Source organism: Carex rostrata, chromosome 7 (genome assembly GCF_964058835.1).
Source record: "Carex rostrata chromosome 7, lpCarRost1.2, whole genome shotgun sequence".
Classification (NCBI taxonomy): Eukaryota; Viridiplantae; Streptophyta; class Magnoliopsida; order Poales; family Cyperaceae; genus Carex; species Carex rostrata.
This window is the reverse complement of record NC_135924.1, coordinates 4,174,137-4,201,967: the sequence shown is the minus strand read 5'-3', so window position 1 is coordinate 4,201,967 and position 27,831 is coordinate 4,174,137. Positions and strand designations below refer to the sequence as shown.

General features: G+C 35.9%; 3 protein-coding genes across 5 annotated transcripts in view; all 3 read left to right on the top strand.

Moving 5' to 3' along the window:
* Nucleotides 1-945: 945 nt before the first annotated feature.
* LOC144556582 (uncharacterized) lies at nt 946-22,306 on the top strand. The gene is made up of 6 exons (XM_078304968.1): nt 946-1,669; nt 13,021-14,864; nt 15,066-15,120; nt 19,577-19,614; nt 20,337-20,341; nt 20,439-22,306. Exons 2-6 carry the CDS (start codon nt 13,150-13,152, stop codon nt 22,169-22,171), a joined length of 3,546 nt encoding a protein of 1,181 aa, XP_078161094.1. The 5' UTR covers nt 946-1,669; nt 13,021-13,149; the 3' UTR covers nt 22,172-22,306.
* Nucleotides 1,552-9,119, top strand: LOC144557069 (uncharacterized). The gene is made up of 4 exons (XM_078305621.1): nt 1,552-1,674; nt 2,391-4,213; nt 7,062-7,118; nt 7,189-9,119. The coding sequence occupies exons 2-4, from the start codon at nt 2,500-2,502 to the stop codon at nt 8,910-8,912; spliced, it is 3,495 nt and encodes a 1,164-aa protein (XP_078161747.1). The 5' UTR covers nt 1,552-1,674; nt 2,391-2,499; the 3' UTR covers nt 8,913-9,119.
* LOC144556837 (uncharacterized) overlaps nt 18,671-27,831 on the top strand; it is a 75,698-nt gene continuing 66,537 nt past the window's right edge. For 2 of the 3 annotated variants that reach the window (XM_078305309.1, XM_078305308.1), the window contains exon 1: nt 18,671-18,937. The gene's annotated coding sequence lies outside the window, so the exon portion shown is untranslated. Of the gene's footprint in view, nt 18,938-19,576; nt 19,704-20,336; nt 20,372-27,831 lie in introns of all 3 variants that reach the window. The other variant, XM_078305307.1, reaches the window with a different exon arrangement.

The window sequence follows — 27,831 nt, the reverse complement described above, 5'->3', positions numbered from 1 at the left end:
GGCTCCCAGCACCCCACCGCAACTCTTGTTTTCCTCTGCTGTCATCTTACCCCCTCTCTCAAAACTCTCTTGCACTCCAAATGTTTGTCAAAATGCTCCTTAGAAGTATTGTCGCTCCAAGCACCACGTGTTATACTTGTTGCTCTTCCAAATGAATCAAGACAGACTAGGCTCTCCCTAACTGTGGTAAGTGATTCTTTAGGTGCTTTACATTTAGACCTGAAATTTAGCACCTTTGTAGACCGTGGTGACTATGCATGCAAGTTGCTTGGCAAAATGTCCTCAGACGTTGCACTCTTGAATTCAATATGTCAAGTCTTTTCATGGGATGGGAAGTACCCTAGCACCCACACGGCATATAACCAATTGATTACAGTTATGACCCCTATAAATCTGGTAATAAATTAAGTTAAGCATCACCATCCACTATTTATTTTATTAAAAAGTTGGGTTATTGTGAAAATTGGCCATTGTATACTTGTACAAACACCTGATTAATCCTTGGGGTGCATTGCAATGTAGTCAACTATATGAGCCACCAACCAATTTAGTCATCTTATGCACACTAGGAATACCATTCTGAGCTACAAATTCCTCTCTTACCCCAATCCCCACCTACCCTCTCTTCCTTCTTTGAAGTGGTATAATAGAACTCTCTTGCATGTCAAGTGTTTGTGAAAATGTTCCTGAGATATATTCTAGCTTCCAGCAGCATATTTTGATTGCTACGATTTGTACACGTTTTCAAGTCTCTCTTTAAACCATATTCTCTGAAATGCAAGAATGAAGAAGACATACTAGTCTCTCTTTAACCATGGTAACACCTCTGCCACTTCCTTTAGGCCAGTAATTTAGCACCTTGATTGATTATGGTGTTTTTTCCCCCTCAAATTCTTGGTCCCGTATTTGGTACTGCATTTGTAAAATTTAGGAGTCCTCTCACTGTGCACGAGGAGGTGCTTGATAAATTGTCCCAAAGAGAGTACATGAATTCAATTGTTTGAACCTTTCCATTGGGAAGTAGTTTAGTTTTCATTTCCCAAATGGAGAAAAACACATAAAACTAATTAATTGCAGTTGTTAACCCTATAAATTGGTAATTATGAAACTTTCTCTTGTATCTTTTTTAGAAAGTTGAGTTAGAGCCTAAATTGTTGAAACTAAGAAGCAAAAGCTCATGCAAAAGGCATCTTTTGCCTTGTCAACTATAAGTGAAGCTCGATTATTTAGGAAGGAAAATAGTGGTTTAGGTTATGAACCAATGACCAGTTTAGTAATATTGAATACAAAAAAATAAAAGAATAAGAACACACTAAGAGTACCATTTTGAAGGATACATCTAATTTATTTGAATATTTACTAGTTTATGAGGTAATTAGGGTTCTGATAGTTCTTAGGATTAGTGCATGTTACCTCACAGCATCTAAACTTAGTTTGAAGTTTACAAGCATAATAATGACATAATAATAAATTAAATCATGTAAAGGCAATTCATTATTTGATAAAGTATTCTCTAAAGAAAAATTTCTTTACGAGCAGGATACAGTACCAGTTTCCAATCAAGGATTCCAATCTCAGGTTATTTTGCAATTGAGCTGATCAAGTTTGGTACCGACATGTGCTGGTTATCACTGTGCATGCACACTATCTGCTGCCACATATCCAATTTGTAAGGTTAATTTTGATCTTTAGTTTTCTTTCGTTTAATTATCTCCATGAGGAGTAATTAGTTTGTTGGGACATAAATTATGATGGTATTAGGATTCTTTTTTCCTAATTTGTGAGAGGCAAACACAAAAAGATCCAAGTAATTACTAAAATCTGGTTCACGAAGTCAAAATTTGTCTGATTTGGACCACTGCAAGCTCAGTAATTACTGCTATAAGAGTATCGAGCTGCAACAATAATTAAGTTAATAGGGAGTTCTCTATTTAGCCTTTAGCTACATTTAGTCTGATACTATGATTTATTATTTTTCAAGTTTTGAGTCTCTTGTTGCTTCTTCATTCCTTGCCTTATCACAGACAAAATCCCTAACCAGAAAAAATGATCAAAATACCCTTCGGGAAGAGCCCAACTTGACCTTCACTTCCCTCAACCAAGCCCATCTTAGTATGGATAAAAAATACAACGAATGATTATGACACTGTATAACACAAAAAAAAGGCATCTGGTAGTACCCAGCAGTAATGGTAGCTGATCTGATTGAAATTGTACCAACCTGAAAAACTTCTTCTATTCGTGTTTGACTATTTGCATTGTACATCACTATTAAACAAAGATGCACATCACGTACTGGACTGATGCCTAACTAGTATTGTTCTGATTTCTATTACCTCAGCCATGTTATGCAAAATTATATTCACTGTTCTTTCATTTGTGTTTTGTAGGGAATGTATTGATTAATTTTTAGGACCCCATTTATTTTCTGAGGCTACCAACAGCCTCAAGTGAATCATCATCTACAAGTGGAGTTTTGACCAATTGAAACACACGACCATGGTGATCCACCAATTGGAACTAGCTCTAAAAGAACATTGTCGCTCGGGTACCCTTACTATTAAAGATGCTCTTCAATTTTTTGATCACTTGCTGGCCGCTAAGAACCCGGCACCATCAATCTATTCCTTTAATCAACTCTTTACAGCCTTAACTCGTATGAAGAACTCGGACAACCATTATGCAACTGTCTTTGCCCTCTTTAACCGCTTGACCCAACCTAGAAGGGTCTCTGCCTCACCCAATATCTACACCTATTGTATCTTGATTTCCTACTGTATCCGAATGAATCGGCCGAGAATAGGCTTGGTTTTCTTGGGGCGGTTTATTAAGGGCGGGCAGAGAGCTGAACCTAGCATCTTCAATCCACTACTTAAGGGCCTTTGTTCTCATAATAGGATTAGTGAGGCTGTAGCCATGGCTTTCAATAAAATGCCAAAGCTGGGTTGCACACCTGATGTGATCTCCTACAGCACTGTTATTGATGGTCTTTGTAAAGAAGGTGAAGTGAGTAAAGCATTTAGTTTGTTTGACCGAATGCTCTCAAAGGGTATTGCACCAGATGTATTCACGTACAGCTCACTGATTGACGGCCTTTGTAAAGAAGGCGCAATTAGTAAAGCATTTAGTTTGTTTGAGCGAATGCTTTCAGAGGGTATTGTGCCAAATGTAATCACATACAGTTCACTGATTAATGGCCTGTGCAAGGAAGGAGATACTGAGAAGGCAGAGGAATTGTTGTCCTACATGGTTTCTAAAGGACTTAAACCTAATGTTGTGACCTATAATACTCTCGTGGATGGGTTGTGCAAGAAAGGGCAATTGGGCAAGGCAGTGGAAATGCTCCAGTCCATGGTTTCTAAAGGACATGATCCCGATGTTGTGACTTATAATAGCATCATAGATGCTCTATGCAAGCAGGGAGAAACTGAAAACGCAGAAGAGTTGCTATGTAATATGATTTCTAGAGGTACAGATCCTAATGTTCGAACCTATAGTACTCTGATAGATGGGCTCTGCAAGTTGGGCAAATTAGAAAAGGCAAAGAAGTTGCTGCATGAGATGGTTTCAAAGGGAATATCGCCTGACACTGTGACATGCAATATAATTGTGGATGCAGTTTGCAAGAGGGGGGAACCTGACAGGGCAGAGAAAATATTGTATGATATGCTTGATAAAGGTGCCACACCTGATCTTTTCACATATACTAGTGTTATACATGGATATTCTAAGCTAGGCTGTTGGAAAGAGTCGATTAGAGTTTTCAAGGATATGATTGATCGAGGCTTTTTGCCGGATGAGGTTACTTATGGATCAATGATGGATTCTTTGTGCAAACAAGGCCAAATCAAGGAAGCTCAAAAATTGCTCGACTTGATGTATAAGGGAGGGATAAAACCAGATACTGTATCATATGGAATTTTACTTACCGGCTATGCAAATTGTGGCACTATCGATGATGTGATGAAAATCTTAGATAGAATGCAGCTCAATCATGTAGCGCCAGATCTCTTGACTTACACTTCCTTGCTGAAAGCATATGCAAAGAACAGAAAAGTAGATCAGGCTATGTGTGTGTTGAACAGAATGAAGCAAGAAGGAGTGAAACCCGATATAGCTGCCTCTGCATCAATATTAGAACTGCTTTTGAAAATGGGACGAGATGATGATGCAAGAAATCTCATGGAGCAGACAATTAGTAAGACAAATGATTAAAGTGCTGAGTTTGGTTGAAGATTGCTTTTTTTAAACTAGGTAATCATTTTATGTACTTTGGGCATTTCATTACTCTATTTAACTGAAGGGCTTGTAATTCTCTTTGAAATGATAGCTGAGCCATTATTTTAATTCTCTTTGAAATCATCCTCCCCAACTTATATTTTATATTCTATAAATTGGGTTCATTGGGTGCGATCCCCTACAAGTTTACATAATAAAGAGGGCTCCAATTAAACGTTGGTATTTGCCAACTAAGCAAATGCCGGTCAATATGATGTGTTGTATCATCAATGCCACTGGATGTCTTAGTATGTACTGCAGAGGCGTTTTATTACAAGTTGTAGTAGAAATGAGACTTTGTGAAATATCTGTCCAATTTTATTTGTTCTGCTGGGAATTAGTACTGTAGTTGTTACCTTTTGTTGTTTAAAATTTTGTTAGCCTTTTAAATTAAAATATGTTTTTTGTAACTTTTGCATCCTTGGAATGAATATGTTTGCTAATTAAGTTATTTATTGTTTTAATGTGTGCTTTCTATTTACTTGATTATGCTTGGAATGAACCAGCTAGTATTTGTTGTTTACTATTGCTTTGGTATGTAAATTTGGTTGGTTGTCATTGCTAGTAATTACAAATGTTGTGTTTACAATTCGAAGTCTTTATAAATTATGACATTGTCATATTCTGGTAAACGCTGATTTTTGTCTTATTTTATTTTTTTTTAGGGGAAGCCCGTGGCAAACGCTGATTCGATTTGCTTTGGAGAGCTAGGTTATTTTCTTTGGAGGACTTGGTCTTTATGAATTTTACACTGGTTTTTTCTAAATAAATCAGCGTAATTTTCTTAGAAAATTGATCCAAACAGTCAATTTATGAACTACCTCTTCAAACAGTCAAATTGATCCAACTATAATATTCTTATGTAAAGTCTTGCTTATGGCAGGAACTCAAATATTTCTTTGCTTTCAAAATTAGCTTCGCACAATTTTAGGCAATTCAAAAATACATTTTAGATGAAAAAGTTATTTAGGCGCTTAAAAAAAATTGGGAGAGGACGTGGTCGAATAGTTCAACTCATTTTTTATTATTTCACAAACTAAAATTGTGAAGAAAAGTTAAAGAAAGACCAGGGAACACGAGGAAACAACGCTACATGACAAAGTAATATTTTCGTCCTAAATTGTATCTCAACATGGAAGAAAAACCCTAAAAATAATCCAAAAAGGAAAATTAGAAACGGTATGAGTATGCATAAAACGCTATAGGAATTCCAACGAATGAACTATTTAATTTAATATTTAATAAAATAATATCATGATAAAATGGTAAAACCAAGATGTTTTGGTAAAAAGAAAGATTGAATGCACGATTAGTTGTGTCATGTGTCAGACATCAACCACAGAATCAGCAATCTATCTAATGTTTACATGTTGTATGCACAGAGAGTTTGGCAATGGGTTGAGACGAAAATGGGTCATAGAATAGAATAGTCAAGCTGGAGCAAACAATGGAGGCAACTTTGCACAAATCGGTGAAAGAAGTCTCTAATGCAGCATGGAGGAAGTTTGAGCACAAACTTCCTTCATGGTGTAATTTGAGATGTATAGTACTCAGAGGAGCATTGAATTAATACACTTTTGGTTTGATATTCTTATTATCTTATTGGTAAATGGCAATCTCACAATTTTAATTAACTACAATTGATTTTGCAATTGATTATTAGGCAATAAAAAGTGATGCAATTTCGCATTAACTTGCATGTTATAAGGATTACGGTGAGATGCGTACAAGTATTATATGTATTATTTGTGTAGCTATATTTGTAATACTCAAGTTTCAGAATTTTTATTTTCTTAAACGGGCTGAATTTTGAGGATTTGAGACGGCCCGTTTATCAGCTGAAACTCTAACCCGTTTGTATAGCCCAGACCCAGACGGATTGATCTCTGTCATGTGTCATCCCTCTCTTACTCTCACACACACCTCCCGCTCCAACTCTACAGTCTCTACTCCCTCTTCGCCGCCTCTCTCTATTCTACTTACCCTACCTGACTACCTCCCTCTTCGCCACCTCTTTCTACTCAACTCTCCCGTGTGCCGCCTCTCCTCTGTCGCGTCGCCTCATCTCTTTAGGTAAACTGTTCTGTCTCTATTTTTCTTAAACTTTTTGTCGCGAAAGCAAAACTAAATTGAATGTTGAATGTTGCAGTCTCCGGGATGAGGAAGAGGCGTTAGATCGAGACCTTCCTTTGATCGATTACCTTCATACTGGTATAAGTCCTTTTTCTCTATTTTGGGTTTTGACTGGAACCCTATAACTGACCGTAAATCATTAAATTGGGTTTGAAATCAGCTCTTAAAAGTGTCAAGGCATTGAATTTATTTGCTTAGTCTGGTCTGATAAATTCTGACCAATTTTGCAATGGTATTACCGAAAGCCTGCAACTTGCCACTGAAAAGGAAACAACTGCAGTTTAACAATTAATTGCGAAGCTGCTACAAATGTCAATTTGGGTACTATAGGCTACAGGCTTGTGAATTTGTATAAGAGAATTAACTGATTAGAAAACAATTAATTTATTGTTTTCAAGCTTTTAGTCATTTGTTGTTTCTTGATTCTTTAGAACACTTTGCTTATTCACCAAGTCCCTAGCAAAAAAAAAAAGACCAAAAAGCCCTTCTGGCAGAGTACGACTTGAACTTTCCTGCCCTTTATAACACCTCCTAACACAAAAGGGCATAACCTAACAGTACTTAGTGGGGTACCTATTGTACTGACCTGCAATACTTTAGCATTTTATGCAAAATATACTCACCATTCTTTCATTTTTTTTGTTTTGTAGATAAGGCCCTTGCAGCTAACCTCTCTACATTTCTGTCCACCCAAGTTAAACAAACAGGTGTATTTATACATATTCTAGAAGCAGTGTTGAAGTTGCCCCTAAACTTACAAGTGTACCTGTCCATTGTAACCACTTCATCCCATGGCCATGGGGACCCGCCAGCTGGAATTACTTGTAAAAGAACGTTATCGGTCGGGCACTCTTACTATTAATGATGCTCTTCACCTTTTTGATCTCTTGCTGGCTGCTAAGAACCCGGCACCGTCCATCTATTCTTTTACCCAACTCTTTACAGCCTTAACTCGTATGAAGAACTCAAACAACCATTATGTAACTGTCTTTTCACTTTTTAACCGCTGGACCCAGTCAAGAGGGGTCTCACCATCTCCCAATGTTTGCACCTATAGTGTCTTGATCAGCTACTGTATTCTAATTAATCAGCCGAGACTAGGCTTGGTTTTCTTTGGACGGTTCATTAGAGAGGGCCAGAGAGCTGATGCTTTTATCTTCACTTCGCTACTCAAGGGTCTCTGTTATGAGAATAAGAGCAGTGAGGCCGTAGCCATGTTGCTCTACCAAATGCCAAAGCTGGGTTGCGCACCTAATGTGATCTCCTACAGCACTGTTATTGATGGTCTTTGTAAAGAAGGTGAAGTGAGTAAAGCATTTAGTTTGTTTGACCGAATGCTCTCAAAGGGTATTGCCCCAGATGTATTCACGTACAGCTCACTGATTGATGGTCTTTGTAAAAACGGGGCAATTAGTAAAGCATTTAGTTTGTTTGAACGAATGCTTTTGGAGGGTATTGTGCCAAATGTAATCACATACAGCTCACTGATTAATGGCCTGTGCAAGGAAGGAGATACTGAGAAGGCAGAGGAACTACTGTTCTACATGGTTTCTCAAGGAATTAAATCTAATGTTGTGACCTATAATACTCTCGTGGATGGGTTGTGCAAAAAAGGGCAATTGGGCAAGGCAGCGGAAATGCTCCAGTCCATGGTTTCTAAAGGACATGATCCCGATGTTGTGACTTATAATACCATCATAGATGCACTTTGCAAGGAGGGGAAAACTGAAAACGCAGAAGAGTTGCTATGTAATATGATTTCTAGAGGTACAAATCCTAATGTTCGTACCTATAATACTCTTATAGATGGGCTCTGCAAGTTGGACGAATTAGATAAGGCAAAGAAGTTGTTGAATGAGATGGTTTCAAAGGGAATATTGCCTAACACCGTGACTTGCAATACAATTGTGGATGCACTTTGTAAGAAGGGGGAACCTGACAGGGCAGAGAAACTACTATATGATATGATTGATCAAGGTGCCACACCTAATCTTATCACATATACTAGTGTTATAAACGGATATTCTAAGCTAGGCTGTTGGAAAGAGTCGATTAGGGTTTTCAAGGATATGATTGATCGAGGCTTTTTGCCGAATGAGGTTACTTATGGATCAATGATGGATTCTTTGTGCAAACAAGGCCAAAGCAAGGAAGCTGAAAAGTTGCTTGATTTAATGGTAAGGGGAGGTATAAAACCAGATGTTGTATCATATAGAATTTTACTTATCGGCTATGCAAATTATGGCACTATCGATGATATGATGAAAATCTTAGATCGAATGCAACTCAATCATGTAGCACCAGATCTCTCTACTTACACTTCCGTGCTGAAAGCATATGCAAAGAACAGAAAAGTAGATCAGGCTATGTCCGTGTTGAACAGAATGAAGCAAGAAGGGGTGAAACCCGATTTGGCTGCTTCTGCACCAATTTTAGAACTGCTTTTGAAAATGGGGCGAGATGAAGATGCAAAAGTTGTCATGGACCAGACAGGTGGTTAAACTAATGATTGAAGTGCTGAATGAGAATGAAGATAGCTTATTTGAATGTAGATAATCAATTTATGTAATTTTGGGCGGTTTGTTGCTCTATTAAATGAAGTATTACTGCTGTTCTCAATAGTTCTCTTATTCTGGATATTTTCTTTGTTCTTTTTCACTGTTCTTTCTTTATTTGTAATGTTTTATTTTTTTAATTTGCATTTTGTATTCTATTTTTCTTTGTGATTTTATTGACTTTTTACATGCATCTGACTTGTTGATGCTGATTCAGTGCTTACTAGGTATATAAGTTGTAGTACCTGGCAATTACTCACTAGACCTTTAGCCTTTCATATAAAGTTGTTTTTGTGAGTGCTTGCATTGACAATTGAATTATGAATTCCAAATGCTGAACCATGCAAAACTTCCTCAATTGGCAAAATTTACAAGATTTATTTGAGAGAATTGGGAACCTTGAGAAATGGGGAAAGGGTTGTCCATAAAGTTGAAACCAAATTAAAATTTTGTCCTTTTATTGTTTATGCTGTGAACTTGCTAGTAACTGTTAGTGCATATGCAGGTTAGGTCAGCCTCACTAATCTTGACTGTGATTAATATCTTAACGGGGTTGCCAAGCTGGAGTTCAGCTTGAAATTAATAAGTGGTTCCCAAGGACTTGGAGGCACGTTCCTCTGTATTAAGTGCCACATCAATTGATGTGAATATGAATTTTGGGAAATCCCCTGACTGTGCTCAAGACTTGTTTGAAGTGTTGTTGTGTGGGATTTGAATTTTACCAAGTAGATTTATATCGAAGGTAACTAATGGTTGAATTTGTTAATAAATATATATTGTTTTAAATCAGTTCAATGTTCGACAAGTATTTCTCTTACTTGTAAGTAATGATGGATTATTAGTGTGCAGGTTCAAGTGCTTTACTAGCATGTGCCGTTTAAAACTGATCGTGCATTCCTTCGTGTGGAAATAATAAAAGAAAATACAGGTAACACCTTTTCTTCATCAGAACTGTATCGTAGTAAATAATAAAAGAAAATAAAATTAATTGACAAACAAATAAATGGAGATGGACACCAATTCCCTATTTCCCTTTTGATATTTTTACAATGTAATTACTAAACCTGTTAGGCACGTTCCTCTGTGATTAATATGCAGCATTAATTGATATGAAGATGAAATTTGGGAAAATCCCTCATTAATGTCTGAAAGAAACCGTGTAGTGTGGGATTTAATTTTTACCAGGCTTGCCAAGGGAAAGTCTGCTTTTAGGTTTTTGTCAAGTCCAGATTAATTGTAAACGTGCAGTAGACAAGCATGTGTTGAAGCTTCTTCTCGATAAATCTAGTAATTGTGTATTCTTGTTGTTAGTTGGTTGGATGATAAATGGTTTGTGAATAAATTTAGGTTCGCAATGATTATCACACTGCAATGATTGAAGTCAATTTGTTAATAAATCTCATATAATCAATTCATTACGGAACCAAGTATATGTAACACCGTTATACGGGTTTGACACGTGTCAATATCCTAGCTGGCCTATTTGGCACATACGTACCGCATCACAAGTCCTCAAGAGACTTCTCTAGCTCTCCCTTCAGGTCCTTTGTTTGATCGGCAACTGGTACTCTTTGAACGGGACTTCTGTACCAACGGCTTGTTATATATGAAGAACACTGGTTGCAACCCCTCCATCCACCCGCAATGGCGACCTGAGTACTTCTGTACGGCAATAATAGTCAATGGCAAGGCCTGGCCCAACCTGCCAGTCAGCCGGTGTCGGTACAGGTTTTGTATTCTCAATTACTTCTCTGACAGTACAAAATTCATCCATGTGGTATTCGACTCCGGTGACAGAGATGCCAAAGAGGAAAACGCAAGGTGGCACGACATGAGAGGGATTGGAAAAATGTTGTAAAGATCTGGTCTGGTCCTGGAACTGTAACAAGGATTTTGGTACTACAGTTTAGGCCACTATCGGCTGAACCAGGATATGTGTACCAATGCCATGTAAGTCTCTTTTTCATCTCAATTATTTTTTGTGGTGATAATAGAAAATTGTAAATTTGAATAGCAATTAGAAAATGATGTAAGGTAGAAAAAAAAAAACACTAGAAAACAAATTAGTAATTGAATTAACAATGTCAACATAGAGCAGTACAGAACTTTTGTTAGGAGTATTAATTAATTATTGTTCGAACTTAGATTATGGTGCTTATTATATCGGTCAAGATTTTTATTATATTTAGTCAAGTTTCAGAACTCCTGATCATTTAAGCCCGTCAATTATTTTATTATTTTCTTAATATTCAAGACTTGACTATACATGTAAGATTCATAATTTATAATTTTAGAGGATAGATTGAATTAAGAAAAACAGTTAAAACTTGAAAAAATTATTATGTCAAATAATTAGAAAACTTGATTGAACAAAATTCTTTAAAAAATGATCACAATCAAATATCCGACCCACTACAATAATTATTAGCAAAAAAGAAAAAGAAAAATGAAAAAAACGAAAAACGATTAAATTGACCAAGGCTTTTCTCAGAATCCCGGAGACTCCAATTGAAGTTAATGCCAATCAAATTAAAAGATTTCTTCTACCGACCCAATTGGGCTTTTAGCTTGTTGTTTCATTTCCGATTAAAGCAAGGGTTGCTTTAAAATCTGACCAAAGTACTTCTCCCCCATCGCCGCCTCATTCTCTCCTCTCAGCTCCTGTCTGCCTCCTCTCTACTCTCAGTTCACCTCCTCTATCAAGTCTCTCTTGCACTTCAACTGTTTGTCAAAGTGCTCCTGAGAAGTTTTGTTGCTCCAAGCAGCTGGAATCACTTGTAAAAGAATTCGGGTACCTTCACTATTGAAGCCGCTGTTTGATTTTTCAACCGTCTGATGTCCACAAGAACCTGACACCGTCCATTTTCTAGAAGCAATTCTAAGGTAACCCCTCCTGTGCCAGTTCCTTTAGGTTCTTTGCATCTAGACCACAAATTTACCACCTTCATAGATTCTGGGTCCTGTATTTGGTACAATTTAGGAGTCCTCTAACCGTGCACACAAGTTGCTTGATAAAATGTCCCAAAGAGACAATACAGTATGGGTTCAATTATTTGAGCCTTTCCATTGGGAGGTATCATTTAGCTTCCATTTTCTAAATGGTGAAGTAACACTTAAAACCTATCAATTAATTGTAGTTGTTAACCATATATATAAGTTAGTATGCAACTTTGTCGTGTATCTAAATTGTGGCAATTAGAAGCGAAAGACCTTATGTGAAGCTGAATTCTTTACGAAGGAAATAGCGGTATCGGTTTTGAACAACCAGTTTATTAACATTGAATCAACAAATAAGAGAATGTGAACACGTTAAGAGTACCATTCTGAGGAATACATCTAATTTATATGAATATTTACTAGCTTATGAGGTTCTGATAGTTCTCTCTCCCTCTTTTAATTTTTTTCTTTCCAAAGAGGCACTAAGGCCCATTGTATTACCAGAAAACAGTATTTACAACAGTTAAATCCTAAGTAGTTCTCTCTGCTCCCAGAATAAAAGCCTAAACAGTGTACAAGGTCTTAGCAACTACCATATCTAAGTAGTTCCCTCTGCTTACAGACGGAACTGTCAGCTAATGGCTACTACCATACCAGGTACAGCAGTCAAGACAGTTCTAGTCTCAGCCCCATGCATTTTGCATAGTGGACCCTACTGTTAATAAAACTCAAACCCTTAACTATGCTATATCACAAGTTTATTCACATCGTATCAAGTATTCTTTTAAGCATAATTTATTTATGAACAGGTTATAGTACCAGTTGCCATCAAGGACTTCAATGTTTAGTACCGGCTCGTGCTGGGTTTCTCACTGTGCATGCACACTATCTGCTGCCACAGATCCAATTTGTAAGGTTAATTTTGATCTTTAGATTTCTTTTGTGTAATTATCTCCAGGAGTAATTGGTTTGTGTTTGACTATTTGCATTGTGTATTACTATTAAGCAAAGGTGGATATCACGTACTGGACTGATGCCTAACTAGTACTGTTCTATTACCTATAGCCTTTGTCATGTTATGCAAAATTTATTAACCATTCTTTCATTTTTTTTGTAGGGAATATATTGATGAATTTTTAGTACACCATTATAGTTGAACAAGAGGGGTCAGCCCATTTTCTAAGGCTACCAACAGCCTCTAGTGAACCATCTCCAAAGGGGGTTGTAACCATTTCATTCCATTGCCATGGGGACCCGCCAGTTGGAATTACTTGTAAAAGAACGTTATCGGTCAGGAACTCTTACTATTAAAGATGCTCTTCAATTTTTTGATCACTTGCTGGCCGCTAAGAACCCGGCACCGTCCATCTATTCTTTTACCCAACTCTTTACAGCCATAACTCGTATGAAGAACTCAAACAACCATTATGCAACTGTATTTTCACTCTTTAACCGCTGGACCCAATCTAGAGGGGTCTCACCGTCACCCAATGTTTGCACCTATAGTGTATTGATCAGCTACTGTATCCGAATTAATCAGCCAAGACTAGGCTTGGTTTTCTTGGGGGGGTTTATTAAGGGTGGCCAGAGAGCTGAACCTGACACCTTCAATCCACTACTTAAGGGCCTTTGTTATGAGAATAGGATTAGTGAGGCCATAACCATTGTGTTGAACAAAATGCCTAAGCTGGGCTGCACACCTGACGTGATCTCCTACAACACTGTTCTTGATGGCCTTTGTAAAGAAGGTGAAGTGAGTAAAGCATTTAGTTTGTTTGACCGAATGCTCTCAAAGGGTATTACACCAGATGCATTTACGTACAGCTCAATGATTGATGGTCTTTGTAAAGAAGGCGCAATTAGTAAAGCATTTAGTTTGTTTGAGCGAATGCTTTCAGTGGGTATTGCACCAAATGTAGTCACATACAGCTCACTGATTAATGGCCTGTGCAAGGAAGGAGATACTGAGAAGGCAGAGGAACTACTGTCCTACATGGTTTCTCAAGGAATTAAATCTAATGTTGTGACCTATAATACTCTCGTGGATGGGTTGTGCAAGAAAGGGCAATTGGGAAAGGCAGTGGAAATGCTCCAGTCCATGGTTTCTAAAGGACATAATCCCAATGTTGTGACTTATACTACCATCATAGATGCACTTTGCAAGGAGGGAGAAACTGAAAACGCAGAAGAGTTGCTATATAATATGATTTCTAGAGATACAAATCCTGATGTTCATACCTATAGTACTCTTATAGATGGGCTCTGCAAGTTGGAAAAATTAGAAAAGGCAAAGGAGTTGCTGAATGAGATGGTTTCAAAGGGAATATCGCCTGACACCGTGACATGCAATATAATTGTGGATACACATTGCAAGAGGGGAGAAACTGACAAGGCAGAGAAACTATTGTATGATATGCTTGATAAAGGTGCCACACCTGATCTTTTCACATATACTAGTGTTATACATGGATATTCTAAGCTAGGCTGTTGGAAAGAGTCGATTAGAGTTTTCAAGGATATGATTGATCGAGGCTTTTTGCCGGATGAGGTTACTTATGGATCAATGATGAATTCTTTGTGCAAACAAGGCCAAATCAAGGAAGCTCAAAAGTTGCTTGACTTGATGTATAAGGGAGGTATAAAACCAAATGCAGGATCGTATGAAATTTTACTTACCGGTTTTGCAAATTATGGTACTATTGATGATGTGATGAAAATCTTGAATAGAATGCAACTCAATCATGTCTCGTCAGATCTCTCGACTTACACTTCCTTGTTGAAAGCATTTGCTAAGAAGAGAAAAGTGGAGCAGGCTATGTCCGTGTTGAACAGAATGAAGCAAGAAGGGGTGAAACCCGATTTCGCTGCCTCTGCACCAATTTTAGAAATGCTTTTGAAAATGGGGCGAGACGAAGATGCAAGGGATCTGATGGAGCTGACAAGTGGCAAGACAAATGACTGATGTGCCAAATTGGGTCGGAGATGGCTTCTTGGAATGTAGATAATCAATTAATTTACTTTGGACAGCTCCTTGCGCTATTAACTTTTAAAAGTTTTTGTACTGCTTTGCTGATTATTTTTGTTATAATTTGTAATGTTATTTGGTTATTCTGCATTTAGTTTTATTTTTCTTTGTGATTTCATTGTTTTTTTCACTTGTAGTTGTGCTGCATCCAACTTGACTCCACTAATAGCCCTTTGGCTTAGGCCCTATAAAGTAAACTGGGAGACTCATGAATTGGCGAAATGATTGTTCACAATATTGAAACATCATTGGAAACCAAATTTAGTTTTTGTCCTTCATACTTTGCCTCTGCCTTAAGACTTGAAATGAAGTATTGTACTGTATTGTTCAATTGAAATAATATGGTCTAAATAGCAATCATGGTTTTATGAAAAGAGAGGGGTTTGGTAATATGGGTATAAACTGCTCTTGTAAAAAAACTAGACATATCTTTGCAATTCATGGTACACTGATTTAAAATTCCAGTTAAATTTGGCGTGATTGATTTTATTAGACGGTGGATGTAAAAGGAGGCAGTCCTATTCTTCGAACTAATATCAATTAAGCTTTTTTTGCGCAGCGACAGTACAGGAAGCACAAGCAGGAACTGTGATCCTGCAACTGTTTTCTGAGGCATCGGGACAATGGGGTGGGGCTGGAGAAAAGCACCATATGGTTTGGTAGGGCTACTAGTCAGGAATTGAGGGTCCCACCAAACAATCATCCTAGTGGAGAAGGGCAGCAAAGATCAACAGTCAAGAGACCTGGTCCACTGAAGACAATGGATCACGGGGCCTTCCCGGTATGAACTGTGTGCGTAGAGGAACAAGAAGATTATCAACACCACATCTTTGGATGCCAATTTGCAAGAACCTGCTCTGCTGGTATGGTGAAGCCATGGTACACAAAGGTCAGATGCACTAATTTGTGGAGGGCTTTTGCTGAGACGTTTGAGGTCTGGAAGAGGTTTAAGAAAAACAAATCCTTCATTTGCAGATAGGTACCAAGATGCCACAACGAATTGGCTGATAATTTGGCAAGGGAAGAATCCAAGTGTGGTCCTACATAGGATACTCATATTCAATGTTCAAAGAATGAGATTCTGGTATTGATATAGGATACAAGGAATATTTCTACAAAATGTTTTTAGGATTAATAGTGAATGTTTCTGCCTACGGACTTTTATGCCAAAAAAAAAAAATAATAAATAAAAAAAAACACTTTTAGAAAAAATAATGAAACTTGTTAAATCGTTCTATGGAGGGCCCAGCATTATTTTTTTTAATAACATATTGTTATCAAATGATTTTTAAAATTAAAACTTTTAAACCGTTTATACCACGTTAAGTGACACCTCATCTTAAATACCTGCAAAATTGTTTTAAAAAAAAAAAATCTTAATTTCAATGCAAATAGTGAAAACTATGACTTCCTAAATTAATATCACAAGTGACCAAAACTAAATTTTCCATGAAAATTGACCCATTTACTTAGTTGTATAAACTCCTAGAGGATGATATGCAATAAAAACAAACTAATAAAATATAAAATAGAGTTAATTGATCTTGCTGAATAAGTGCTAAATTTAAAGTCTAATGAAGTTTTGCATCAAGTTTTTTATTTTACAGAGAATATAATGTCGCTAACAACACACTAATACCAAGAATATACCACCAATCACAATTAAGAACCAACTCTTCAAGTATAATTTCTTCGAGTAGCGCATCAAAGGAACAATATTGTAAAAAATATATGTTAATTAATTCTTGAGTTGGAATGAGAAAAAATGATAACATTTTCAATAATTTCTGCTGAAATAGCAATTTATAACCCATACTTTTTTATGGAATGAATAGTTAATAGATCATCCGTTAACAATGTTCTAAAGTAATATGAGTGAGGCTATGGTACTTTGTAATGAGCAGATTATTCCATACATTAGATTATCTAAATAGTCGATTTGAACCGCTCAACATTGTTATCATATGAAAATATACTTGGAGACCAAGTCTATATTTTTTTGAATTTTTTTTTTACTATTTTTCGTGACAATTAGAAAATCTCTAGATCTAAAAATTCTGAACCATCTAAAGGCAGTGATTTTCTACCTACAAAAAAAATAGTAAAAAAATACAAAAAATATAAAATTTGGTCTTCAAGTATATTTTTATATGATAATAATATTAAGCAGTTCGAATCGACTATTTGGACGGAGATATAAATCCAACGCACGGAACGATCCATGCATTACAAAGTACCATAGCCTCACTCAAGTAAAAAATTGACTATTATAAAAAAAAATATTTTCAAATTTTACTAATATTAAATTGTGTAATTAAGCAAGTGCACAATGAACTCAAAAAGAATAATACCGTGCAACAAGTACAAAAGAATCCATAGAGAGGAATACACATTTCATCTTTAATTTTTAAGATGATGCATTACTTTTCAAATCCATTTTCAATATACAAACTGATCAAAAAAAGCTAAAACTTCCATTGAACTTAAAAATATATATATATTTTTTTATGAAAACTCAAATTTCCATAAAAAAAATCCAAAATTTCTTTAAAAAAAATCACTAAGCTTTCATGGTTGAGCTTTGTGTAAATCTTATCATGATGAAAAAGTTATAAAACAAGAAAATTAACATTGCCTGAATTTCTATTAGACTTTAAGAGAAATATATTATGCGACTTATCAGAAAAAAAAGAAGTCTAATTTTGATATTTATTTACAAAATAAGTAAACTATAAGCATGCAAGAAATCACTCTAGCTATATGTGTTTTTTGTGATGTGACTGCAGAAAAATAGCCATGCATGCTCGTTTAGAAAAATTAGTTTCGTGAGTAAATTAGAAATGAGAAGCCCACAAATAGACATGGTTGAAAGGTAAAATTGGTGTAAAATTCGAGCTTAATTAGAAACTTAATTTATGTTCTATTTCAAGCGGCTAAAATATTGTAGATTTAAAACTTCATTTTGATGTGATTAATCTTGTTTTGTTGTACTATTTCACTTCATTCAAAATAAATTAATTTTTTTATAAATTCAACATATAAAATGTATAACCATGAGATATATTGATTTGTAATGTTTGAATTTGTTGTTTAAAATATTTGATAGATTGTAAATTCATGTCAACAAATTAATTTCGTAATTTTAAATTCGTAATAGTTTTACTCAATGAAAATAAAAACAATAAATAAATATATTAAAGATCTAAATGTCTTTTTTTATTAATATAAACAAAATAACGGTGAAAAAAATTCAACATTTGAACCTACTAATTATAGCTGTGTTACTAAATTGTATTCCTTCATTCAATCGTTTTAAAATAAAATATAAAATAACTTTATTCCTTCATCCACCATAAATCAAAATATTAAAATAAAGTCCGAAGTTGAAATTGTATTTATTTTACTTGATTGAACAAAAATATTTAAGCAGCTCTAGAGTCTGGACGCAACCAAATATTGACGAATCTATATCCTCTTGAGGAAACCAAATATTTCTGTTTACACTTTACACGGCCGTCCATAGAAATCTGTGTCAATCTAATCCTAGATAGAACGCACAGGATGCTTCAATAGTCGTGCGGCTTCTAATTGGACGGTTCAGATCCAAACAGAAATATTGTGTTACCCTTAGGTGAGTCGGTGAGTGTGATACGAATTCGATATTGACCAAATTGGCATCAGCTTCTTCATAATTGGCGAAAAACGATAATCGTCTACATAATTGGCTCCCCAGTCCCCACCGACCAAATTGGCTTTCCCTTCTTTCTTTTTACGAGAGTACCACTGTGCTTCTTCCCCAATCCCCATCCGCTGCCGCCTCATCCTCATTCAGCTCACCTCCTCTCTCAACTCTCTCTCAAAATGCTCCTGACAAGTATTCTCGCTCCAAGCACCAGTTTTATGAATCACTTGTAAAAGAAAGAAGGCTGTTGGTCGGGCACCCTCACTATTGAAGACGCTCATTGATTTTTGAACCTGGCACCGTCTATCTTCTAGAAGCAATTCTAAGGTAACCACTCATCTTGCACTTGAATGAACTGCACTTGTAAAATTTAGGAGTCCTCTGACTGCGCACAAGGTGCTTGATAAATTGCACCAAAGAGACACTACATGGATTCAATTGTTTCAACCTTTCCATTGGGAAGTAAATTAGCTTTCATTTCTCAAATGGACAAATAATTAATTGCATTTGTTAACCCTATAAATTGGTATGTATGAAACTTTGTCTTGTATCTTTTAAAAAAGTTGAGTTAGAGCATAAATTGTGGAAAATAAGAAGCAAAAGCCCATGCAAAAGGCATCTTTTGCCTTGTCAACTATAAGTGAAGCTGGATTATTTAGGAAGGAAATAGTGGTTTAGGTTATGGACTAACTACCAGTTTAGTAATATTGAATACAAAAATAAAAAGAATGGGAACATACTAATAGTACCATTCTGAGAGATACATCTAATTTATTTGAATATTTACTAGTTTATGAGGTAATTAGGTTTCTTATAGTTCTTGGGATTAGTGCATGTTACCTCACAGCATCTAAACTTAGTTTGAAGGTTACAAGCATAATTGTGACTTAATATTATATTGAATCATGAAAAGGCAATTCATTATTGGATCAAGTATTCTCTTAAGCATAATATCTGTATGGGCAGGTTACAGTAACAGTTGCAGTCAAGGACTCCAATATCAGGTTCTTTTGAGCTGATCAAGTTTGTACCGGCATGTACTGGTCATCATTGTGCATGAACACTATCTGCTGCCACAGATCCAATTTGTAAGGTAAATTTTTATCTTTAGATTTCTTTCGTTTAATTATCTACAGGAGTAATTAGTTTGTTGGGACATAAATTAAGCTGGTTTTTAGTATGGTGTAGGAATTATTTCTAGTATCTTCAACATAGCACCAACTTGTAACTACTAAAATCTGGTTCATGAAGGTGAAGTTTGTCTGAGTCCACTACAAGCTCAGTAATCACTGGTATAAGAGTATGGACCACTACCATGCTTCTCTATTTAGCCTTTTGCTACATTTAGTATGATACTGTGATTTATTAATTTTCAAGTTTTGAGTCTCTTGTTGCTCCTGGATTCTTTAGGTCACTTGCCCACTGACGAAATACTTAACCACTAAAATTGACCAAAAAACCCTTCTGGAAGAACCCAACTTGACCTTCACTACCCTCAATAAAGCCTTCTTAGTACAAATAACAAATACATTGAATGGTAGCTGATCTAAACTGCAGCACATAGCATAGTAGCATGGTAGCTGATTTAAATTGAAATTGTACCAACTTGGAAAATTTCATCTAATCGTGTTTGACTATTAAGCGAAGGTGGACATACTATACTGGTACCTACTGCCTCAATCATATTATGTAAAACTATTCACCATTCTTTCATTCATGTTTGTAGGGAATGTATTGATGAATTTTTAGGACACTATTATAGTTGAACAAGGGGGGACACCGCATTTTGTGAGGCTACCAGCAGCCTCAACTCAACACATTTTGTGAGGCTTCCAACACTTGGTCATGGGGACCCGCCAGCTGGAATCACTTGTAAAAGAACGCTGTCGCTCGGGCACCCTTATTATTAAAGATGCTCTTCAATTTTTTGATCGCTTGCTGGCCGCAAAGAGCCCGACACCGTCCATCATTTCCTTTAATCAACTCTTTACAGCCTTAACTCGTATGAAGAACTCAAACAACCATTATGCAACTGTTTTCTCACTCTTTAACCGCTTGACCCAACCTAAAATAGTCACAGCCTCGCCCAGTATCTACACCTACTGTATATTGATTTCCTATTGTATCCGAATGAATCGGCCGAGACTAGGCTTGGTTTTCTTGGGGCGGTTTATTAAGGTTGGGCAGAGAGCTGAACCTAGCATCTTCAATCCACTACTCAAGGGCCTTTGTTCTCAGAATAGGATTAGTGAGGCCGCAGCCATGGTGTTTAATAAAATGCCTAAACTTGGCTGCACACCTAACGTGATCTCCTTCAACACGGTTATTGATGGCCTTTGTAAAGAAGGTGAAGTGAGTAAAGCATTTAGTTTGTTTGACCGAATGCTCTCAAAGGGTATTGCACCAGATGTATTCACGTACAACTCATTGATTGATGGTCTTTGTAAAGAAGGGGCAATTAGTAAAGCATTTAGTTTGTTTGAGCAAATGCTTTCAGAGGGTACTGCACCAGATGTTGTCATATACAACTCACTGATTAATGGTCTGTGCAAGGAAGGAGATACTAAGAAGGCAGAGGAACTGCTGTCCTACATGGTTTCTCGAGGACTTCAACCTAATGTTGTAACCTATACTACTCTCGTGGATGGGTTGTGCAAGAAAGGGCAATTGGACAAGGCAGTGGAAATGCTTCAGTCCATGGTTTCCAAAGGACCTAATCTCAATATTGTGACTTATAATACCATCATAAATGCACTATGCAAGGAGAGGGATACTGAAAAGGCGGAGGAGTTGCTGCATTATATGATTTCCAGAGGTAAGGAACCTGATGTTCAAACCTACAATACTCTTATAGATGGGCTCTGCAAGTTGGACAAAATAGAAAAGGCAAAGAAGGTGCTGAATGAGATGGTTTCAAAGAGAATATTGCCTAACACAGTGACTTGCAATATAATTGTGGATGCACTTTGCAAGAGGGGGGAACCTGACAGGGCAGAGAAACTACTGTATGATATGATTGTTAAAGGTGTCACACCTGATCTTATCACATATACTAGTGTTATACATGGATATTCTAAGCTAGGCTGTTGGAAAGAGTCGATTAGAGTTTTCAAGGATATGATTGATCGAGGCTTTTTGCCGGATGAGGTTACTTACAGATCAATGATGGATTCTTTGTGCAAACAAGGCCAAATCAAGGAAGCTCAAAAGTTGCTTGACTTGATGTATAAGGGAGGTATAAAACCAGATGCAGGATCATATGAAATTTTACTTACCGGCTTCGCAAATTATGGCACTATCAATGATGTGATGAAAATCTTGGATAGCATGCATCTCAATCGTGTCGCGTCAGATCTCTCAACTTACACTTCCTTGTTGAAAGCATTTGCTAAGAAGAGAAAAGTGGACCAGGCTATATGCGTGTTGAACAGAATGAAGCAAGAAGGGGTGAAACCTGATTTTGCTGCCTCTGCACCAATTTTAGAACTGCTTTTGAAAATGGGGCAAGACGAAGATGCAAGAGATCTCATGGAGCAGACAAGTGGCAAGACAAATGGCTGATGTGCCAAATCAGTCGAAGATGGCTTCTTGGAATGTAGATAATCAATTAATTTACTTTGGGCAGTTCCTTAAGCTATTAATTTTAAAGTTTTGTACCGCTTTACTGATTATTTTGTGTTATAATTTGAAATGTTATTTGGTTATTCTGCATTTAGTTTAATATTTCTTTGTGATTTCATTGTTTTTTCACTTGCAGTTGTGCTGCATCCAACTTGACTCCGATAATAGCCCTTTGGCTTAGGGTGTATAAAGTTGATTTTTGGGGGTGTAAACTTGCACTACCATTTGAAATTTGAATTCTAAATTTCAAATGTTCTACCATGCATATCTTCCAGTATTTCACAAATGAGAAAACTTGGATACTGTTGAAATGGGGAAATGATTGAAATCATTGCCTTGGCACTTAAAATGAAGTACTGTACTGTTCGATTGAAGTCATACGGTCCAAATGGCGATCGTATATGTAGTTTTCTGAAAAGAGGGGTCTGGTAATATTGGTACAAACTGCTTTTATAAAAATACTGCAGGTCTTTACAATTCATGGTAATTAATTTGATATTATGAACCTCGGATTCTGTGCTACATAACTTAAAAATCTCCCTCTGATTAGTTGCATACCTGTTAGGAATGGATTAATTGATATATGGTTAGATATGTTGTTTCATTCCACTATCTTATCGGTTAATTATTTTTGACTTATTTCATCTTGCGTACAAATCAATTTCAATGTCAAATTCACAAGCAATTATATGCCTGCCTATGAAATGGGATATCCTTTAATTGTAGAACTCTGAACTCTGAATTTATTGATTCTTTACTGTGCAATTTGATGAACCCAGCATGACAGCGACAGAAATTAAAGGAATGTTGTGTAAAGAAGGGAATATGTATAACTGTGTATTCTCAATTGGGGGGCCAATAATGGTCGCTACTAATCCAGTATTGACATATTTAACTCAAAGAAATAGCTGATGCTAAAGGGAACACTGTTGCACAGGTATTTAATGTTCTCTCTATTAATTTATAGATCACTGTAAAAGCACAAGGTATTTTGATCTTAATCTTGCCTTCAGCTTATCTTGTTGGTAATTGCACAATGTAAATTGTAGGTGCTTAGAAGCCTTTGTTACACAATTCTGCCATAAGTGTGCTGATTTTACGCCTAATTGTAAAATTGATGGAGAGTAAAAATAATTACATTCTGGTGATGGGATCCATCTCATAGTGGCATTTCTTCTAAAAATTCTCACATTTCCTTTAAATTTGCACTTGTCGATTCTTCTTTGGTAGAGGTGATATAATGGCCCTTGCTTCTTATTTTTACCTCTTTGGTATCTCTTTTTTTAGTTGTATCTTGAAGAAATTAGATAATAAAAAAGAAGGAAAACTTTTCAGTATATTACTCACATGATGTGTTGACTCCTCTTATTTGCATGTAGCAAACCTCAAACTTTTACTGATTGATTATGCCAAATGGCATCAAATTTTTTTTTTTTTTTTGGTATACTGTATATATAGTGAATCAATTTTTTTTCCTCATTTCTGCAGCTTTTTTTTTTTTGGCCTGGATTAGCTTATAAAAATCTGTGGCACCGTTAAATTATAGTTTGTACTTTGTAGCAAGGTTACAGTAGAGTTACTCGGGAGAACATTAGGAGAAATTCTAGTCATTCCTACTGGGACAGATTCATATCTTGTAATTTATGCTTATAATAGTGTTTCTAATATGTGTACATTTATTCTGTTTAAAGAAATTTCGCTAAAACTGATTCCTTGTTAATTAGACTATTCCATCCCTTAACTAACACACAATAAAGTAATTAGATGGCATATATAGTTTGACAATTCATATTTTGGAAGCAACAGGCCCAATCACCGGAAGGCCCAGAAGAACAAAAAACGAGAAGAAGAAAAAAGGAACCTCAAAAACAATTAAATACAGTACACAATTAAGCTCCAGAACATATTCAACACTCAACAGCAATACAGCATGCAAGGAAATAAAAAAGAACTACGGAGTTGATATCCATACAAATTGCAATTAGGGAGCATCTAGCTATTCCCTCGTAACAATCCCCCATTTATCTCCCAGTTATTAACTACTTGAATAACTACTAACTACCCAGGGGACCACTTACTATTTGAGGACCATCTAATATTTGAAAGATTTTACAACTGACGCACGCAAGTATTCATCTATAATGTATTAAGTATTCATATATAACACATCAAGTATTCATACCTAAGATATCAAGTATTTAAAACAAAAAAAAACTTGACACGTTTTTAGAAGTGGTTTTTTTTCTCTGTTCAATGTAATCAATATTTCTAACGATCAGTGAGGAATTTACAAATCTAAAACCACGAATGTTTTCTACATAATTTTATCTTTCAAATGAGATCCATGATGACATACTTTTGAGTTGTCCGTTACACAAGTATTCATCCTCATCGAGAAAGTATTAATCATCATTGTGCAAGTGCAAATATAAAAACTTAACACATCACTCATCTATCTTTTACACGTTTTTAGAGGTGATTTTTTTTCTCCGTTCAATCTAACCAATATTTATGACGATCTGTGAGGAATTTTGCAAATTTAAAATCACAAATGTTTTTTAGAAGTGATTAAATAGTATTCATTTGTTGCCATGCAAGTATTCATCATCGTCGTGCAAGTGTAAATACAAAAATTGGACACATCACTCATCCATCTTTTACACATTTTTAGAAGTGATTTTTTCTTCTTCGTTCAATCTAAACAGTATTTCTGACAATATGTGAGAAATTTTGTAAATCTAAAATCACGAATGTTTTCTACACAATATTTTTTGTAAATGAGATTCATGATGACATATTTTCGAGTTATCTGTTGCACAAGTATTCATATCTCGTCATGCAAGTATTTATACATTATCGAGAATGTATTCATAAATCATGGAGAAAGTATTCATCCGCATCGTACAATTGCAAATAAAAAAGCTGGACACATCACTTATCCATCTTTTACACGTTTTTAGAGGTATTTTTTTTCTCCGTTTAATCTAACCAATATTTCTGATGATCTGCGAGGAATTTTGCAAATCTAAAACCACGATCATGCTCTACATAATTTTCTCTTTCAAATAAGATCCATGATGACATACTTTCGAGTTGTCCATTGCACAAGTATTCATCTCTCATCACGCAAGTATTCATCCCTCATCGAGAAAGTATTCATTCTCGTTATGTAAGTGTAAATACAAAAGCTGGACACATCACTCATCCATCTTTTACACATTTTTAGAGGTGGTTTTTTTTCTACGTTCAACATAACCAATATTTCTGACGATTTGTGAGAAAGTTTGCAAATCTAAAATCACAAATATTTTCTATACAATTTTATCTTTCAATTGAGATCCATAATGACATACTTTCAAGTTGTCCATTACACAAGTATTCATTCTTGTCATACAAGTATTCATCCTTAAGATATTAAGTATTCATTCATAAACGTTGAAATATTCATGTCTAAAACATCAAGTATTCATTCGTATACCTCTATTTTTTTTTCAAAATTTTTTTTTCTGTCATTTCATAATGACATACTTTCGAGTTGTCTATTGCACAAATATTCATATCTCATGGAGAAAATATTCATACTCGTCGTGCAAGTGTAAATAGTTAATGTATCAAGAGTATTACAAGCATATGTGCCTACCTCAATTAATTTTACAAGAGCAGCCAAATAGTATTGAACATTGCTTTATTGCTTTCGAGTTAAATTTTATTTTTTGAAAATAAAAAATAGTTGCCACATCAAAACAAAAATAATCTATCAAATTTTACAAATCATGTAATTGAAATATTACAAACAAAAAATAAAAATAAAAACAATATTTAAAAGAAACAAAACATATTTTATTGAAGTATTCATACATAGGATATCAAGTATTCAATCATATACGTTAAAATATTCATACCTAATACATCAAGTATTCATTCACACACCTCTATTTTTTTTTTCAAATTTTTTTTTTCTGTTATTTCTTAGTACTTAGTACGCACTTTCCTAATTCATCATTAATAAAACTTTGTTCTTTGCAAATAATACACTACTTCACGAGGAAAAGAAACATAGACACAAAAGGTGAATAGTTAATGTATCAAGTGTTTCTCTCTCGACTCTTTCTAGTAGCATAGCAGTTCATACCAGTTTGATGTATTCGTACCAGTAGTGTACCGGTTAGTAATGCATCAACAAAGAATAGGCTTCTAGTTCCTACAAAAGAAAAAGGTGTCACAGGCTGTCAGTAAACATCAATACTAACTAAATCTGATCAAAATATCACATTATGCTCTAAATAAAATTATGTCAAACACTTTGCTGCATGTCTAATCAAAACAATGAGAAAAACAGCGATTATAATCAAATTCACAGTCTTGAACATTAAACTTCTAATTAAAAGAATATATAGAGATCGGTGAAGCTTGAAATTCTATTTGTCTTGTTTATTTACACACTAATCTACCATCAATTTTTACCTCTTTGATCTTTAAACAGTAACCATATGAATTAATTCAATTGTGTGGTGATGAATCAAACTTTTTCATGTTACTTGGTTTAAAATTGGTGCGGAAGAACTACCATTAGCAGTAAATGGTTTCACTTCTAAATGAGATAAAAAAAAATCAGCTAAATCAACATGTACATTTTACACAACTCAATTTTTCATAGCTAAATCAACATGTACATTTTATGCAACTCAATTTGTCGTTCCTATCTATCAATCGCTTAATATCAAGTCAAAATTAAACAAGATAAAGCCTACCAGTAACTAGAATCTCAGCAGTAAGGCCATTAGAGCTTCTCGCCACCTTCAATTCACACCCCAGAGTGCTGAAAAGACTCAAAGAAAGGTGAGACAGAGCGCCTCCGGTGAGATGGCCTTGCGAGCTGTTCAATCTGTGTCAGCGGCCCTCCTTACTCAGAACCCTAGCACAAAGCTTGCGTGGAATCCAGAGATGACGGCACGAGTGGGCGAGATCCCCGCTCAGCGCCTACTTACGATTAGAATTGATGAGGTGCATCACACTACTTTCAAAAGCCAGTCTCGGTTGCGCGATTCAGCTCTCGAAGGCATGCTTATGAGATAAACACAGGCTTTGTCGGTGGAGTTGGGAAGCGAACAAGAGGCGACCGTCGTTTGACATGGCGATCCGAGAGAGGTCGGACACCGCCTCAAAAAGGAAGGTGATAAAGCGCGAGTTTATCAGATCGAGATCGATGATGCAATTATCAGCCAAAGGAACGAGGAGCAAGTCGTCGGAGATCCATGTTGCGGCGGAGGCAGGGGTTGAAAGAGGAGGAGGCAGATCGCAATATATTTTTTCCAAATCGGGAGGGTATTTTATTTGAGTTAGTTTGACGGTTAATTGTTGGACATTTAGGGAAAGCAGTTTGACGGGGGATGAAATCGGAGATGGTTGAACGGGGATGTTATAATTACTCTTGCAATTATCCTCTACCCTACAACATCAAGAAAAATAACTGATAGCAAATAGAATACAACCACCGAAACAAGCCTGTCCAAAAAGAAACCCTAATTATTACCAACACAACCAACCAACCAACCCTATATATATAATCAAATCCCTACTCGTCTACAGCATCTCTTTTT

Bases quoted from the DNA above. Each gene is read 5' to 3' on its own strand.
- LOC144557069 (XM_078305621.1), top strand. From the start codon at position 2,500: ATGGTGATCCACCAATTGGAACTAGCTCTAAAAGAACATTGTCGCTCG. The intron at 4,214-7,061 runs AAAGTGCTGAGT...TTTGTTTTGTAG, and splicing joins AATTAGTAAGACAAATGATT to ATAAGGCCCTTGCAGCTAAC. The intron at 7,119-7,188 runs GTGTATTTATAC...CCTGTCCATTGT, and splicing joins CACCCAAGTTAAACAAACAG to AACCACTTCATCCCATGGCC.
- LOC144556582 (XM_078304968.1), top strand. From the start codon at position 13,150: ATGGGGACCCGCCAGTTGGAATTACTTGTAAAAGAACGTTATCGGTCA. The intron at 14,865-15,065 runs ATGTGCCAAATT...TTTCACTTGTAG, and splicing joins AGTGGCAAGACAAATGACTG to TTGTGCTGCATCCAACTTGA. The intron at 15,121-19,576 runs GTAAACTGGGAG...CTGTATGGGCAG, and splicing joins TTTGGCTTAGGCCCTATAAA to GTTACAGTAACAGTTGCAGT.